The following is an 18,784-nucleotide window of genomic DNA, read 5'->3' as shown; positions in this document are numbered from 1 at the left end:
GAAGCGCCCCGTCCTGCGGGCTCCCCGCTCGGCCCAGCCCTTAACGCTATCCCTGCGCCTGCCACCCTCTCCTCCCAGCCAGCGGAGCGGCCTCTGCCGTGAGGTAACCGCAACGCTTTTCTTCCTCCGTTCCGCCCCTCACAGCTCCCTCCGCCTTCCCTCACTTCCCCGCGCACCATCCGAGCCGGTACGAGGCACTGCCGAGCAGTAACAGGCCGTTTAACTCGCACCCGGGGAAGTGAGAGGGGGGAGCGGGGCGGGAGGGGGGCGCAGAAAACATAATGAAAAAACGCTCCCCGGGCCCGGAAGCGCCGCGCGCGCGCGGGTGCGCTTCCCGCCCCGCCGCCCTCTGCCGAGCGTCACTTCCGGGCGGCGACGGTTTGAGCTCCGAGCCCGCGAAGGTGCGGGGGTTGGCGGCCGGAGCTGTGGGGGGCGCGACGGGCCCCGGCCGAGCTGCCCTCACCTGTGAGCGGCCCGTAGGGCTGTCGGGAGCGGCCGCTTTCAGCCTGTTCTCTGCGGCTGTGCCGTATGCCTGGGGGCGGGGGGCGGCTGGGCCCTGTGGTGCGGGTGGAGGCCGGGCCGGGAGCGCGGCCGGGCCCCGCGCTGGGGGGCTGCGCAGTGAGCGGCGGCGGGGTTGCCCTGGGGGGGCGGGCTTCCAGGTGGCTCCTGTTCTTTCTCAGCCCGTGTTTGTGCCAGAACGTCTCGCTATTTCGTTCAGCCTGGCCGCCGATGCTGCTGCTGGGTTATCGTAGTGTGCGCTCGGGTAGTTCTGCTATTGCGTGGCGCTGCTGTGTGCAGGGAATTGCGTAAGTCAAAAAAATCTTTGCCTCTAGGGAGGTATTAAGGTGTCTGTTTTACTCAACTCTAGCACACTGGCCTGTGGCAAAGCTGTTGCATGCTACAGAGCTTTGTGATGTCCTTTGTTCTGGTTGCATTTTCTTGTAACTTTTTAAAAAAATGCTGTGTTCTAATGTCTTGGATAGTTCGTCAATTCTTTATTATTCCACTGATGGAAAAATGGTTGATGAATTAATCAGCCAAGGTCCTGTTATTTTCTTAGAGCCTTACATTCACTACTAAGTTTTATTGAACATGCAGTTGTGGAGCAGTTACAACTGTTAAGAGAAAACTTATGAAGCAAATGCTTGATGGAAATGTTTGTTTTAGGCATCTGCTACTAAGCTGCTTTAAAAGGCTATATTTAGTAGCCTGTAAAAATAAATAGCGGATTTATAGGGTGATATCGGCTTGTGTTGACAAACAACTGTTGCAAAACTCATGGTCCTTATTGAACTTCTTGTCAGTCCTGCACCAAACCTTCCAATAAAGAAACATCAGCTGGCATAATATCCTCAACAAGTTAAGTCTCAATATATACCTCGGAAGGAGAAGTGTATATAGTGAAGTGCAGTAAGCAGCAACAGAAACAATTCCAGTTTGTTGTGTGTTGATTTGTTTGTATTTTTTTTAAAATTTTGTTTTACTAGTGTTTACACTGTCTTTATCCCTCAGTGGTTACTTACTTTTCCAGATCACTTATGAATTCATTGAACATAGTAGAAGTTGGAGCAGATTATTTTGAAATTTTGCTGATGTATGAAATTTTGCTCGTGTATGAACAGTCTACATGCTTTTATTTAAAAAAAAAAAGTTTCACTGTAGTTTTTTCACATGACAGCTCAGTTGTCTTAAGAGACAGAGGGACTTTCTCAAAAGTTTTCCTGGAAATAATTACTGTACAAATATCTTTCTAAAAGCTATTCTGTTGTAATTTAATTGATTTTGAAAAATAGTGGAAAATGCACTGCATCAGCCCTTTTATAGGTACATCATTGCAGATTCCCTTCAAAAAAAACTTCAGTAGGCTTGAAAGATAAGACTCAACTTTGCAAAAGACTCATTGACTCCACCAAATAGACAGGTTTATCATGGTGTTCCCAAGTTCTGCACTTCATAATTTTTACTGATTTTTATGCCTTATAAATGATACATGTTGTAGTTCCATGAGTCTTCTGTATTCCTGCTTTTAAAAGCTGTGATCATTTACCGCTAGCTAGTCCTGAGTTACTAAAGCAAATTCGGTTTGAAAGTTACTGGGTTTAGTAATTCAGCTATTTAATCTTTGATTCCCTTTAAAACACTTGACAAAATATACAGTTTTTCTTTTATTTTTTTACTCATAAAACTTCTGCAGCTGAATGAACTGAGTGAAAAGTTAGGTCTGCACACCAAACCTTTTAGGTCTACTTTGTCTGAGAAAACTGAAGTTCCAGAGCTTGTGATCTAGAGATGTGGGAAGGTTGATGGGATGTATATTACAACATATTAAGGACAGAGAAACAAACGAAAAATTGTAGTTAGAGAAAACATGCACTAAAATTCCTATCTCTTCTTAGAGCTTCCAAATCTGCAATGGGTCAAACAACAGTCATAAACTGCTCTTCTGCTACACAGACTGTTTTTTTTTTAGGCTATTTTTACTTGTCGACATTACTACGGTGGTATACATAATTGATCTGTCTCAAAACGAAATATAAATGACCACCACTGCCAAAGTCATTATACACAAGGAAGGCATAAATTCTCAGGGTAATTATTACTTTAGGAAATCAATAAAAAACTATTTGGTGGAATTAATTTGTCTTGTCTTGTTTCATCACTGTTTATACTCATTTTCTACACAACCAAAATAAATCTTTCATAGGGCCAAAATACCTTTCATAGTGCCTTCTACAGCTTTGGATAGCATAAAATAGTGCTGCAGATATGAATATGGACTGAATATGGATTTTTTTTTATCACTGCTGTTCTGAAATCATGATGGAAAGAAATATTTGAATCTTCAGGGTATGATTCTTTGTATGATCATTAAAAAGTGTGTGTTTACAAAATTTTCTTTAGGGGTAAATCACAGGACTGAGTGATGAACAGGTTTGTTGGGTCTACCAGTTCTGCAGCATACTCGTTTAATGTTGGCTCTACAAAAATGTTTAGTGTTTGTTTTTGCCAGCAGTCTTGAAGTACTTTAATCAACTTCTAACGAAAAAAAAAAAAAGCTCTGTGGAAAATATTGTGATAAAACTATTGAAGTGATTATGACTGCTTTCCCAACAATTAGAGCTGAAACATTTCTGTTTGCTCAACTGAGAGATGAAGTGGGTATTTACCAGAGACTTATGACTTCTTTTCTGTGAAATGCATCTCTTGGATATACAAGGCAAGCCAGAGGCTTTCCTTCTGTTAAGCAAAGTTCACTGATGAACATGCATCAAAGAGCCTTGATACTGATCATAGTACTTTTATCTGCTGTGGAATGATCCAGAGGCCTGGGGTAGAAGAATATAATTTTTTTAGAGATATGAGATTCCACTTACAAAAATGGGAGACAAAAAAAAGTCACAGTCCATAGTGCAATCACACTTAGACAACACAGAATATCTGGTTTGCAAGAGAAATCCAGATTTCCTTTCTCTGTAACTGACTATTTCGTTGATATTCGAAAGGTGTCCCTCTTTATCCTTGGACAGGCTATGTTCTATAAGTCTTTAGTTAGATGTCTGTATCAGAAGGAGGTTTAACAGCATTGGGCTTGTCTCTTGTTAGGTTAGCATCTTGAGTGCATGACCCGATGTGAATCGAGGGACAAAAGATTCTGGTTTTCTGCTGATAGTACCAGACTTACTTGAGAACTGGGCTTTCTGTACCTTGATCAAGCTGTTCGAAGCACAAGAGCAGCCTCTCTCCACCTGTGGAATACTCATTGCTGTGTGAATCGCTTGTACTCATCTAGTGAGTAACATCAGGTGTTCAGACCTTTGAGTTACATGGTTTTGAGCCTAGGGTTAAAACCATGTTTATGCAGAAGTCCTTAAGTGTGTGTATATATGTGCACACACACACCTATGATTACAGCTAGGATTGTTGTTTTCATACATGTGCCATAATATTTCTAGGGCTTTACAAGTGGGGAAAAGGATAACTTCAAGAATATGCTTCTTAAAATAGATTCTCTACCAGCTAAGTATTTTAATACAGAATAGAACAAAATTCATAGCAATGCTAAATACAACCCATATGCCTCAATTTTGAATGTTGCTTTATATTTGAAATTTAAATTCACTTTTTCCTCCTGCATAATTCACTTTTTTCCACCTCGTTGTCCAGCAGAATGGTACACTAAAATGGTTGTGGTTACACACCACTTCATTGTAGAAGTGGTAATAGATGCCCAAGAGGGTGTGCACAGAAGTTCTCCAGTGTTACCCTGTTCAATACTTTCACTATGGCAATCTCATGGAACTTGACTGTGGGTTGATGTGCAGCATTTTTTTTTCCAGTTCTCTGAACATCTGTGATGCTGATCTTGATAGGTATACCTATAACTTATAATATAACCAAAAAAAAAGCGCTTACTCATCTTCCCTCTGTCTGAATGTCATTAGTCTGACTGATGAAGACAGTGAGAGGATCCTCCAAAATCCTTTTTTTTTTTTTCTAGGGTTCTACAAGACTTTAGTGGATTTTGAGAACAATTTGGTCCTTTGCAGGGGGAGTGGAGTGAAGCGGGGTGGTGGTCCATTTTTTATTTGATTTGGATTTTTTTTGTCCTGTTACTGCCATTTTTGTCAACAGTACTGACTGCTGTTTGTTTTTTCTCCAGCAGTGGCAAATTCTTGACAGCTTATTCTTGCAGAGCTCTCTAGTCCTCTATTCCTTCCCTTTTCCTTTGGATCTCCCTGATTTTACGACAGTATTACCTGTCCAGCAAGCCAGACCCGGCTGACTCGGCCGTGTGGGGGGACCCCATCCCGCCCCGGGCAGCACCGCGGCGAGGGGCTCCCGCACCGCCGCTGCCGGGCTCAGCACCATGGAGAGGGGCCTGCGGGGACCGGGCGCTTCCCACCCGCGGGGGAAACATCCTGGAGCATCCCCCGGCTCACCCCGGTGCAGGGATTGCTCAGGTTTAATCTCACATAGACCTGTGGAATATGGAGTGTTAGAAGATGTTTGCATAGTTGCACTAGAACAAAAGCACTGGCTCTATCAACTTTATATATAAATATATATATATATATATGTGCGTGCGTGTGGTGCCATTATAGCTATATTCTCTTCAGTGAAGAGAATGTGACTTCAGCTGGAAGAGTGTGCATCGAGTTTTGGAGCTAAAACTTCATGAATGGAATTATTTGGGAATACAGAGGTGCTGTTCTTTCACTGTGGCATATAATTTCATCTGAATCAATCTGGTTTACCTCCTTGCTTTTAATCCATGATGTTAGAAGGAAGCTGTTGCAAACTCTGTTTTGCATGATTGTGCTTTATTATGTTGATTTCTTTAACCATTTGCGTTGTCCCCAACTCTATCTTTGTAACCAGTCAGTGTAAAAAAAACAGGTTACTTAGTCCTGCAGGTCCCTGAAGTGAATGACCGTTTAGCTCAGCACATTTCTTCTTCTGAATATGATGGTTAATCCCATCAAATCATCTCTGGCTTCTTCTCAGTTGCTTCAGAAATATATCAGTATCAAAAAATCTGAGTGCAACATGCTCAGAATTTTGCTGTCAAACCTGCTGGTACTATATCTACTGTTAACAATGCAGGAAGCATATTTTGGCGGATGTTCTTTGTTCCTATACTTGCTAAGGTAATCCTGTTCCTCACGCAGGCCATGAATCCAAAATAATTAGGTAATGCTTTGTTGTAAAGATTTGTTGCTTTCCTTGTGTAGTTACCACACTGCTACTGGGTTTTTTTAACAATTTGTTTGTCTAAAGTCTGTTAAAGTTACAAGAGAATAAAAGCTAGTATTTCTTCTCTGACCCTATTTCTTTGGACGAAAAAAGGTGACACGTTTAGTCTGAAGCAGTATGAGAATTTTCACTGGTTAATTCTGAGGTTTAAGATTGTTTCTTTCTAGAGGGGAATAAAGTTCCTTACTCTTCCCCTCCTTCCCCCATTTTTTTTTTCTTTCTTTTTTTCTTTTCCCCAAACTGGATGTGTTTTGCCCCCTTTTCTTGATTTGATTCTTAGGATTAAGAATTTTAGAGGACTGTTAGTTCCATCATCAGAAGGTTAAATAACCTTTTTTCCTGTAACTTTTCTAGAAAATGTTTACTAAAAGAGTTGTATTTCAATGTCTATAAGTAAGCTCTATTTGCATGGCCACTAACTTTTATTCATGAATAGGGAACTTTCTTAAATAACTATTTCATAGCATTGAGGAAGTGATACATGCTGACATCTTCATACTGGAATAGTTAGAATATTTTATTGATATGGCGGTGGTGGACTCTTCTTCCATCATCTGCAGTATTTTATACTTTCTAGGGAGAATTCTCAAGACTTGAGAAAAATTGTGTAGGTATTGAATATTTCAAGATGGGGTGATTATTATTATTCCATGAAGCTTTATTCTGTAACATTACTGTAGACCTATCTTTTAAATAAGACATCCTTTGTTTGGTTTCCCTTAGGTTCAACATGGCTAGTACATTCCAGGAAACACCTACACTTGAAGCTTCATATCCAGAAAATGTTGATGCTAAGCTGTCGTTTCTACCTGAAAGACTGAGAAAGAAACTGCTTCCTTTTCAGGAGAAAGGCATCATATTTGCACTTCAGAGAAATGGCAGGTAAAATTCTCATTGTATCATATGCTAAACATAATTATTTTAGGTAAACAGAAATTAATTTTTACAAAGGCTATGCAATACCAGCAGCTCTTAGGTGAGTTATGTTACAGGAATCTTTTGTAAACTGTAAGATAACTTGGTTTAAAATGAGGGTGGTTTTGTCTTTTCCCCAGATGATGAAGACATGTTTAATAATGCATTGTGTGGCAAAGTATTGTAGTATCAAAGATCTCCTCATATAAGAGGAGGCTGGTATCAGTAGGACCGTCCTTTTTGTCATGTTAATAGAAAATTCTTAAAATAAGTTAATTCACATCTGTTTCTTTAGTTCTTAATGGCATGGTAGAGCTGTTAAGAGAATGACTAACAGATCTTGATGCATCCGTGTGGTATTCTATTTTAAACTTGGTACAATTCTGGCATGTAATCAGGGTGTTCTGGAGCTCACTGAGCTGCAACAGCAGAGCAGAAGCAGCCTTACAAAGTGCTCAGTTAGCAAGTGCAGCAACTGATAGAGCAGGCATTCAGCAATTAAATACCTGATAAGTTAGAAAAATAGTTTATGCATCAGAGGCTGGAAATATTTTGTTGAGTAAGAGCCTCGTGCTGTGTAACAGGGGCAAAGAAGAGGGAAGGGAAATGCTATTTCCACATTCATAAATTTCAGAAGATTTAGGCGATGGCAACCTAAACCCATGAAACTACTGCATGAAACTACTTTCTTTTGGAAAGTAATGACATTTTAGAAGTCTGGCACAAATGAAATTGTTTTAGCTTACATTTTAAAGAAGGATGAAGCTAGTTTCTGATCATCATCTTGCTCAGAACGAGAGGCTTAGGGTCTAAGGGGGTTGATTGTGACTTCTGTGGGGTTTTTTTGTTTGGTTGGTTTTTTTCCCCAGGAGAAAAGAAATGTGCATCTCTCTAAAGGTGTAAAATTGGAAAGGAAAAGTTTATCATCAGTTCCTGCAATTACATGGAACTTTTGATCAAGTAAAATTTCCTCTGAAATTTTTTGCTTTAATTCTATTCTTTTGGCCAAAACCCTTCGGCAATTATAACATTGCTGTCTTCAGGGAGTGAAGCAAGCCATCTATTTTATGCTGCCAGAGTAGAAAGATGAGCCCAGCCATTGACATGCAAGTCTGAGATTGAAAAAGCTTTATGCTGTATTTACATTAATTTGTCTGTGACTGCTGGTCATATTAGGTATGTTCCTGCTACACAGTGTGACTGTGAGAATGAACGCATATGATTTTAATGGATTGCTAAGACTTTGATAGAACAGACAGCAAAGTCTGTGTTATTGTTGAATTTATTAAATCCCAAGCACTTGGCTACTATATCTCAGTTGATCTGATTCTAATAAGGGAAAGTGAGGTTTATGAAGTATGTAATTGAGGTGCATTTTTATATACAAAGAGTGAAATAACAGAAGACATTTAATGTGTATAGTTTCTTTAATGTTAATTAGTGTAGGCTAGTGGATATATTTGAAAGTAGCATAATCTTTTGCAGCTTTTTGTCTAATACAGACTTTTCTCGGGAAACAGCTTAACTGTAGGACTAGATAAATTTTAATCAGACATTTCTTCTTTTTTTGAGAAGTAACAATTGTCTGCAATAAGTACCTAAAAAAGTTCGGAATACCTAGGCTAATGACCCTCTGTCAAGGAGAGAATTATGTTATTTTACTTAGGGTAATGGCCTTTATGTTTTCTTTTCTTGAAACCCTTCACTAACAAAAGACTGAGTGATATGGCGCTAACGTTTTTAATGTGGCATGCATGTGAAAGTATTTCCGTAACGATTGCAAGAAATCTCATTCTTTGGCATAGCAAATTCTATATGTTAGCTGGGTTAGGTTGAGGAATTTTGTGTACACTCCTCAGCCAGCCTCTCTGTAAAGTAAAATGTATTAAGCCAGACTTTCCTGAGGAGTATTTTTTTAAATTTATCCTTTGCTTAGGCAGACCTAATTTTCTTTCTGTCCCAAAACAATATAAGAGTCTCTGCTGCTTGTAGCTGAGTTTTCTTATTAGTTTGTCAGCCCTTGGCTCTCCCAAGTCTTTCTCTTTTGTGTACTCCATAATGATTTAAGCCTTCTTTCAGTATTCCCGGTGGTATATTTTAGCAGAGTCTGGTACTTTTCCATACAAGTGTCTTTTCTAGTTTTAAAAATACATAAACATAGGACTTGAAGTAAACAGTATGTGCATCTGAGCTCTTCTTTCTTCTCTCCCTCAGGCTATGCACTCCCTTTGCAGTCATCACTTAATCCATGCTTTGCTGCAGTGGCAGGGAACTGGTGTAGAGAAAGTGTTCTGTTGACTGAAGAGATTCAATTAATATTATCTTAGGTTAGACAAGCATCCAGTGTGAAAAGGTATTTATTATTAGAACAAACTTTTATTTCTTGCATGGAAGGGGCTGGGAAGAAGCTGTTAATTCCCTTGTCTTTTCCCAGAGCAAAAAATAAATATGGTGTTGCGATTTGTGATTTTGATTCATTACTGAATGAATCAAAGGCTTTTTCAGTAGATGCTGCAGAGGTATTGTCTATGCTAACAGAGACTGCCTAACGCTTTTCTAGACAATAATAATTCCAGAGCCAACAAGACAGTGTATAGTTTGACACAGGCTAAGGTAACCTTTTAGTTCACAGACATGCCTTAAAGGTAAATAACTGCATAGCTGCTTATTCCTTACTAGAAATAATCCTGCAGAAGTGCACTTGGGGACAAGTACCTAGGGATGGAAACAGTATTTGACCTTTACTTATAACCTCAAACATTAACATGCAGAAAAGATTGGTGCACACAAATTCTGTTCTTGAAAACTATTTTATTGGTATGCTTCTCTTTCAGGAAAAGTGTAAGTTACTTTTTAAAAATATGTATGTATTTATTTATTTATATGTGCTTTAAACTGTCTCTTAAATAGAAAGCAACAAACTTGTCCCTTTCAGGAACATAAACTCTTAGCAATGGGCTTAGCAAATATTTAGGATTGTTTGCCTCAGTTGTGGGTACACTGTTGGGAGATGGAGGTGAGCAATTCTCTCTGCTCTTTGCTGGTTATTAGTCATAGTTTGGGGAGATGTGGACAAAACCCCATTTCCTGAGAGCTCAGGATAACCTATTTGCAAGTGAAGAGGCATAAACTGAAAACCTTAAAGTAAATATGTCATCTTGCTTATTTGGTTTAGTTGTTCTGAGCAACAGAATGGAATTCCCATGTAAAATCTGTGAAGTATGCAGGAGAAGGCTGACTTGAGAATGAAGGCCTAAACAGTACTGAGAAGTCACCAGCCCATGGTCAGGTATTAGTGAAGAGGAGGTGACAGTGTCAAACCACAATACTCTGGAAAAAGTGATAGAAGTTTGGGCAAAATACCTGAGATGCAGAAATATGTGGGCTAATGACTTGATTGTACTGATAAGTATTGTATTCAGTCTCCCAGTAATCCTTAGGGAAAAAGAATGGAGTGGCTGTTTAATGAATATGTAGAAGACCAAACAGTTAATTTAATACATTTCAGCAATTAAATATGTGGTAGCTCTGTGAGTACTGTGTTTTTAAAGAAAGTTTTCTTTTTTTAAAGACATTGGTTTGTCATGTTTTTGAGTACATTTCACATCTGAGAAGTGCCAAAGGAGAGAGAGAGAGAGAGAGAGAGATGATTAAATGAAGATGCTAGCTCACAGAATGAGGTTCAGATGCAGGAATTATGAATGAGAGACTGAGTCAAATTCTGCAGAGCTTTCATGGCCAGGGAGGCTTGTTTGGAAGTGATGCTGGAGGAACTGGGAAGCAATTCAAATGGAACAAAAAATGCATTGTCAATAAGTGAATGTAGAATGTCATTCAGGAGAGGAACTGTGTGCAGTTTAAAAAAAAGATTTAAGAACAGAAAAAAGAAATGGTAGTAATTGGAAAAATCACCTGGTCTTAAATGTGGACTTTTAGCAGCAAAAAGAGAGAAGAAAATAGAGAGTATTAGAAATACAGGACACAATTTGTTAGAATGGAAGAGAAGAACCAAGTGAGATAAAGACTACAAGTGTAGGTAATAGGTTGTCAACAGTGATGGAGACAGGGGAAATGAGTTTAGTGTTAGCTGTGTGCAATGAAAGTTTGCCATGGGAGAATCCAAAACGAAAAATCTGGTGTTTAACTATGAGCATCAGGAATTGGGCAGATTGGAAGCGATCTGCTTTGAGTTTGTGAGACAAGCTGCTTTAATGCAAGTGAGAAAAAGTAAGGTCTTAAACTAGTATGAGTCAAATTCTGACTTAAAGGAAGTTGGAAGGAGGGGGAGAACACAGGCAGAAGAGAAAATTACCCCAAAGGTAGCTGGGTAAACAATTTAAATCCACATGCTTTTATGATGTCTTTGTATTGTATTGAAGGGGAGACAAGTTAGAGGAGATAAATCAATATAGATCAGCAGAATTGCTTAGTTCAGAGAGATATGCCAGAAAGCAAGTGAGATATTCTGTCAACAGTTGAATGGATGGTTGTTTTTGAAGTATTTGGAAGGTACAAAAGTATTTTGAAGTATTGGTATGGAGAAGGAACCAAGTGTAGGAGAAAACTAAACAATAGTTTCGAGACCTTGGGGTACTGGAGAGAAAAGACATTGAATCTGGGAACTACTGAAAATGGGGAGACTAGTGACGAGACATTTTTCTAGGTAATTCTTTTCCTTCTTGCCTGTTTCAGCTAACTTTAAAGGAGGAAGACATGCAGAGACTAGTTCTTCTGTAGCTCTTGCAGTGCAGATCACTGCAGGGAGAGGGTCACTTGAGAGAGTAAGCATAAGTAACTAAATTTCATTGAAAGCCATTAGACTGCATTCTAAGGAAGAGCTACTGTTGATGCCAGGTATTTCAGACACGCCAATTAATACGGAGGTTAAGGTTTGTAGCCTAGATTGTCAGTAGCTGAAATTAGTTGATATTGTTCTCACTGTTCCAATTAACTGAAGTAAATTTTTCTTGCATTAAGTCAGCTGGTGAACCAATTTGTCTCTGAAGTCAGCAACTGAATAGGTAAAGCGTTTTCATTATCACTATTAGGTGTGTTCTTGACTAGAAATTTTATCAATTAACAGTTCAATTAACATATTCTAAAAACCTATTGAAGTATCTGAGCTTAACCTTCAACTTGACCACTTTGATATGTGTTATTCCACACATTTTTGTGAAAGCTACTACAATATGTTGGTAAATGTGCTCTTGTAGCTTTCAGATCTTAATAAAGCATTTTAGATGTTTTTTTCAGGTACTGGTTGGGGAGCGTTGGAGAAAAGCATGAGACAGCACAACCATTCTCCTTTACACTCCTTTGGAGAATCATTAACAATGTAGATGTGGCAATTTAGTGCATTTTACATTAGATTTAGGCTTGTTCCTTTATTATTTAGGGGGTTTTTTTAAATACTTAGTGTAGTTCAAGAGCAAGGATATAATCTAGCTTAAATCTTCTGGGGCTCTATTTTTGGTGAAACAACCTTGATTATTTTTGCAAGAAAGTCAGCTCTCTTTGTTCTAGTTTTAGGACAGCATGCTGTGATTACTGACACACAAATGTAATGGTTGCTTGCGCGGTTTTATATAAAAATGTACTAAGTTCAGGTTCCTTAAATAACCCTTGGATAAGATGTTAGTGCTAAAGTGTTGGCTTGCGAGTAGGAGGTAAATTATATGTTGTAGCGTTATATAAAACTGACTCACATGAGTAGGTGAGAATCCCAAGAATATCAGGACACCCACACTGGTGAAAGAGAGATGCGAGCTTCCTCTGTACAACATGTTCCAAAGGGTGCATTAACAAAAACAGCTTTAATTTATTTGAGTAGTAACGAAATTTTTCAGTGTTTTAAGAAATGAAGTACTACTGCTTTGACTGTATCGGAAAATGCATTTCAAAGTGAAAGAGTTCTGAAAAAGTTACCTGTGGTTCTAACTATTTTTTTCTGCATAAATAGCTGTTGAAAATTAATAAAAAAGTTAAATTATCCCCACAAGAAAGCAGTAGGTGTATTGGATTGCTATAGCCCTTTAGCTTTTAATCCTCTGTGTAAGGAAGCAGAACAGTCTAGTTTAGGTAGAATATTACTGCAAAGTATTTCTGTAGTCACAAGAAACCTCTAGCACTGACTGTATGACTTAGTAGGATTCTTGGTTGTATAGACCTTAGATATATGCCTGTGTGTTATTAATTGGTCTTCTTGCAAGAGCGAAGTTCAAAATGAAATTCTTCATCTCTGCAAAGATACTTTGCTGAATTAGTCATAATTAATATAAGAAACCCTATATTGTTTGCTTGGTGAATATTGCTAACATTTCAAAAGAGGTGACCTGAATGTAACCCAGACACATAGAAATAGAAATGATTTTCATTTAAACATTTTTTTCCTTCCCTGAAACTCATTTTTATTAATCTGTTTTAGTATTAACCTCTTTCTGATGCAGACTATTTTCATGTGGCTGTATAACATATGCTACATGAGCTTAGCCTCAGTTTCCTTCTGCTTCTCCAATCAACTCATCTACATAAGTTTTTAAAGATCTGCTTCTCCTTCTGCTTTGCAAAGTTGGTTCCAGTCTTTTTGACATCAGCGCTACCAGCTCTTTCTGTGCTCTTTGAGGTTTGAAAAGTTATGCTTTCTGTCCTTCCAGAGGCAGAACCTTCCTGACCAGAGCTTCTACAGGACTAGCTTTTGGTTTTATTTATTAGTTCCTTTTTTTTTCTTTTTCTTTTCTAACTTCTAGTTTCTTGCCAAGGTTTGCTGTAGTAAGTGTCTATACATGCACTTTTGCTTGGTGCTTGATACCTCTACAAGACTGTTCCAATAAGCATCCTAACTCATGACTATCTGGTTCTGGCCTTCTGACTCATCCAGCTTTGTGTGGTCCCATAAATTATGTGGTTCTTTATATCTAGAAGAAAACTTCGAACACAGCGATCGGTTTTGTGCATAACCTCAGGTGCTTGCATTTGTGTGGGGATCAACAATAAGGTTTTGGACCTATGTGCACCTGAGGTGAACCAACACAGTAGACTTTTCGCTCTCTTCTCTGCATGCATATTCACTTACCAGGATATGTTCTTACACAAAGCTTCCTGTTTTGTTCTTTGTGTTTGCATTTTAATGGAAAATGTAGTTTTATTTTAAAGCTAATACATCTTGAAATCAAAAGGGTTGTTAAATCCTAGTGGAGACCAGACTATGTGGTTCCCTTCTATCTATGAGAGATACCACAGTGTCTGAAGCCCATTGCTAATCCTACAACTGCAAAGGGGTTATGAAGAGTAGGAAGATTGTAGCAGAATATGCTGCATCCCAGTGAGATTCTGATGCTTTCCGTTAGGAAAAAAAAAAAGCAGATTTCCTTGATAAATGGACAGGGCTTCAAATGCTACCCACAGGATTCACTGTGAAGAAGGAAAACATTTAAAAATGAAATGGGAAAAAATCTGAAAGAACTTGCCATTGGCTGTGGTGCTTTTTGCACACTTGGACTTCGCTGCTGAGAGTAAGTGTAACTGAGACACTTTTAATTTTTTTTTTTTTTTTTTTCCCTGCTTCTCTGAAACTTTTGACCATGTGGGCTGAGCTTATAACAGGATATGAAACTGCGTATCATAGCTCTGATTTATATTCTTGGATAGAGCTATTATTAAGGTGTCATAGGAACAGATGGGGTATGAATGATGAAGCTCAGATTGGGTAACTACCAGTTGAGAGGAAATGACTAATTGAACTTCAGAGAACAAGAAGTCTGTCTTCTTGCAGTCAAAATATGTGAAACAAAAATACATATTCGTCCCTTCAATGTAGCTGAAGATCTGTTTCTTCTGCTTTGACAGCATGGAACCTTTATGTTCATGTTGGCAGCTTGTCTGACTGCAAAAATATAGAACATACTGAAGTTATTTTTAAATAGAGGCTGCATATTTTTAAGGTTATGTAAAGCAAAATGTAAAGTGTTGCTTTTTAACAGCTAAATGAATCTATTAGAATTCTTATAAGTTCTGTGTGATCTGGGCTATAATGATGGGGAAGTTCTTTACATTTCAAATCTAATTTTTGTGATTATAAACGGGAACACTTGATGGTTTCCTTCTCAGTAATATAAGCTATTTTCATTGTCCTTAAGTCTAAAGAAAAAATGTTGGACTTGTCATATTTTGTAACTACATTAAGCAGACATCTTTAAGGTTCCTATTCTAAAACTGTGAAAGCTGCAGAGGATGAATGCTCTAAAATGCATTAAGTCATAAAATAATATTCTCAATTTCCACTTATGTTAGTTTTATAAACTTCAAATTGTATCACAATCTCATCCTGTGTGTCATGTCAAAACTCCTATCGAGTGCAAGTGTCAATAATGTTAATTAATTGGCATAAATCAGCAATTTTAAAACTGTAGTACTTCAGGAATTTGAGTATGAACAGTGTGGATCAAAGCAGTGATTCATGTTGCTGTCTGCATCATAACAGAGGACTTAACACATTCAGATACTCTAACTGGAGCTTTAAAAACTATTTTGTGCACCTGATTCATATAAATCTGTGTCTAGTCAAGTGTTTAATGCCTAAATTTATGGATTGCAAGTATGGGAAGCCGATTGAAACTACTTATGACAAAGCTATTTCATTATTGGGTAGCAAAAGAGAATGAATACTTAAGTAAATAGCAAAATATCACCATAGATATGTAACTTTTAAGCATATGGGCATTTCTGTGGAATCCTTATTTGTATTGGTACTGCAGAAACACAGGAGATAAAACAGTGTGGATCACTTTACCATGATTATCTTTTAGGAGCAGTTACGTTATGGATACAATGATGGCATTTACTTTGTACTTCCATTTATTTACCAGCAACAAAATGTTGAGCCTCTATAAATACTTAAAAGCCAGGAACTTTGTCGCTGCTGTGTAAGAAGTTTTATTTCAGACATATTAAGTGGAAGTTAATACACATGAAAACAGAAGATACTCTATGAGCACAGTCTGAAAATGTAAAAAGTGCAAAACGAAAAGCAGAACAACTTTTTATTCTTTGGCAGATACTCAAGTAATCAAAGTTAAAATGGCTACAGTTCACTCTAATGAAAAAAAAACCTCATTTTATGGAAAAAACATCTGTTACTGTGGTTGACATATTTTTAAGGCCTTTTATTTTAATTGCTATCCAGCTTGTAATTGTCAGAGCAATTTGTAAATCATTCTGAATTTCTTCATTTTAGCTCGTTATCCTGAAAAAAAAAAAAAGGATCCAAATAGTTCACACATACCAAAGAACAGTGCAATAGGATCTTATGTAGTCTCAATTTGATTTCTGTGTGTCTGAACTGACATAATTAACGTGTCATTATTTATGCAATTCTACTAAAATATAAGTTGACATGTTGAGAAATACTGTATTTGTCAGCAAAAGTTGGCAAGGAATATTTGTATTCCTGTCCTCTTTACCACATTTCCTTACTACCAGATGCTACTTGGATGCAATAGACTCTTGGTTATTGCTATATTTGTACATTTGCTCTGATATCCTTATATTAAATATACTATATTGTTAAAGGTCTTTGATTTACTCTTGAGATGCCTCTGCTCTGTAGCTAATTGCTATAGTCTTACTAATTTTCTGCATTTGTGTAAGGAGTTTAAAGGACTCTGCAACGCTAGTTTGCTGTGCACTCTAATTGATTTCAGGCTTCAGACTGTTTTTTAAAAACACGATTAATGTCCTGAAAGCAGATGGCCTTTGAAAGAATCTGCAAAAAGAAAGACTTGTTTTGTAAACTTCAGTTTGAACAATTAACAATGAGTATTATCAGTAAATGGAAAAAAATAAATCAGTTATTGAAGTGAGCAAAACCTGTCATTATTTTAAAATTAGAATTGTATATTAGTTGTCTGCAAAGAAATGTCTTTGCCTAGCTGCAAATCACAGGCATTTAGGCCCCACAGTCATGAGTTGCCGCTAAAAATAATTCTCTTCCTGCCTTTTTTCTTTTGTAAATCTGCACAGAGTTGGGGACGTTTTCTTATTATGATTTTTTCCTTTGTTTTCATCAATCCATCCCTAATGGCTTGAAAAGTACACTGAAAAGTACAAGTGAACATTTTCTTCTGAGGTTTCTATTTTGACCTCAGAAATGTCCATTTTTCCCCATGGCAAGATGCATGGCATTAGACACAATGGCAGCTCTAAGTTGATGGTGCTACAACAGGCATTAATCATCAGTGTAAAGTGGCTGGGGTTTGTGCAGAAAAGACAACTTCTGTTGTGGTTTTGGGTGGGTACACTAACTTCAGAGCACCTAGCACTATAAAAGCAGTTCTGTATTACTTCAAAAGGTTTTCAGTATCAAAATACGGAACATTTATATCTTGGCATGTTAAATTTTATTATAGACATAAAGACCTGGAAGATCTTTTCCATTTTTTCAAGAAAGGAACCTTGAGTTACATGGTACAGTGAGCATGTATCTAGTTATATGGCATAGGAGTAGTTTCAGCTTCCTTAGAAGATGCAGTGGCTGGGAACAGACCCTGAAGGAGACTTCATCCAGAGCAAACCGTCAAGACCAGTTTGTGTCCCTGACTGAAAGCTGCTGGGGATAAGAAGTGAAAAGCACAAGGCAGAAGGATACTTGAGCCAGGGGGAAAACCAGCAGAATGGCCTATAAAGTTTGTTCCCTTCCAGAGCTTGAAACATTTCATAATTCCTGAGACTTGGTGCTTTTTTTCTGTCAGTAAACATTTATAAATCCTCAAGCGAAGCGATGGACTACACAGAGCTGTCAGTCTGTTGCTGTCACTTAGTTCAACCAACAGCAGCCACTGCTGCATTTCTCAGTCAGTGGTTTGATGAAGCCCGTGCCCTTTGTGTGGCACTGTGATGCCAACTGGTGGGAGTTATTATTCCAGTTTGCTTTTTGTGACAATATAGAAAATTATACAATGCTTGAAAAACTTACTAGATTACTTAGTAGCCGGAGGAATCATCTAATTGCCGGTTAGTGACCTGCAGCCCAAGCAGGTATTGCTGTCAAACTCTGACAATCCTTACAAAGTTTCAGAAATTCGTGCTTTGGGTGAGATATTGCCTTGGAATTCCTGACATTGATTCTGGTCAGAAGATACTTAGTAAATCTGTATCCGCATGCAGTCCAGGGTTGCTGTAGGAGAGAAGGGAACTGTAAGTCATTACCTTGCTGCAAGACTTAAAGGGAGTGGGTTTTCTCCTCACTTTTCTTATCTTCACAGCTTTTGCTTGGACTAGTGCCTTCCTCTGAATTTATTAGTATATATCAATTTAATCTACATGTTTTATATACTATTTACTAGAGGTAGAAAAAAAGTTCTCGTAATTATTTAGGTAATGCTTTTGAATTGGATAGGCTTGTTGGTTAGATTTTGAGGGGGTTTTGTTTGTTTTGTGTTTGTTTTGTGTTTCTGTTTTCCAGCTTGGAAAAGTCTATAAAGTAGTGGAGGTAAAAGTTTGTGAAATAACTGAGAGCTGAGTTTGTAAAATAGCTGAGGGTACACATTTGGAAAGATGTCGCATCACCCGTTTAATGACGTAACCAGATGTCCATCAAATAATTTCCTTTGTCCTTCATCCGGTCTCAAAGATTTGATGAAGCAGCTTGCATGGGCTGGGAACATTTAAGTTCCCTGGACCCTACTTGAGTTAAGAACGTATGTACTAAATAACTGAAATAAACTAAAGAACTTAAAATACCCATAAGAAAATTATATCAAAGATGGCATTTAGTGTTTAGAAAATGTAAATATGCTGAACAGAATTTACTAGTTTTGACTGGGGACTTGGAGTGATCATTGTCTTTACATGGAGTAGCATTAATTAGGTGACTCTAAAATGGGAAAAAAAATCAAGTTCATTTTCTAATATGTTAGCTAGTATGATTAGTAGGGGAGAGGGAGTGCCTGTTTCTATTTCAAAACAAATGTGAGAGCTCTGGAAATCAGCTTTTAAAAATCAGTCTGACATATAAATAATTGTTAATCACAAAGCAGCAAAAATATTGCTGTTTCTGAAAAATAAAAAAAAAAAGTTGCACTTCTTGCCTTGAAAATGTCTCTCAAGGTTACAATTAATA

At 37.9% G+C, this 18,784-nt stretch overlaps 1 protein-coding gene across 3 annotated transcripts in view; it reads left to right on the top strand.

Annotated features, from left to right (window-relative positions):
• Nucleotides 1-366: 366 nt before the first annotated feature.
• ZRANB3 (zinc finger RANBP2-type containing 3) overlaps nt 367-18,784 on the top strand; it is a 44,654-nt gene continuing 26,236 nt past the window's right edge. For 2 of the 3 annotated variants that reach the window (XM_065637261.1, XM_065637260.1), the window contains exons 1-2: nt 367-401; nt 6,478-6,636. In XM_065637261.1, the coding sequence (XP_065493333.1) occupies nt 6,485-6,636 (152 nt within the window). In that variant the 5' untranslated portion in view covers nt 367-401; nt 6,478-6,484. Of the gene's footprint in view, nt 402-6,477; nt 6,637-18,784 lie in introns of those variants that run through there. The other variant, XM_065637262.1, reaches the window with a different exon arrangement.

The sequence above is a fragment of the Caloenas nicobarica genome, chromosome 6 (genome assembly GCF_036013445.1).
Source record: "Caloenas nicobarica isolate bCalNic1 chromosome 6, bCalNic1.hap1, whole genome shotgun sequence".
In the NCBI taxonomy this organism is placed as follows: Eukaryota; Metazoa; Chordata; class Aves; order Columbiformes; family Columbidae; genus Caloenas; species Caloenas nicobarica.
Note: the sequence above shows the minus strand (reverse complement) of the source record. Positions and strands in the feature narration are given on the sequence as shown.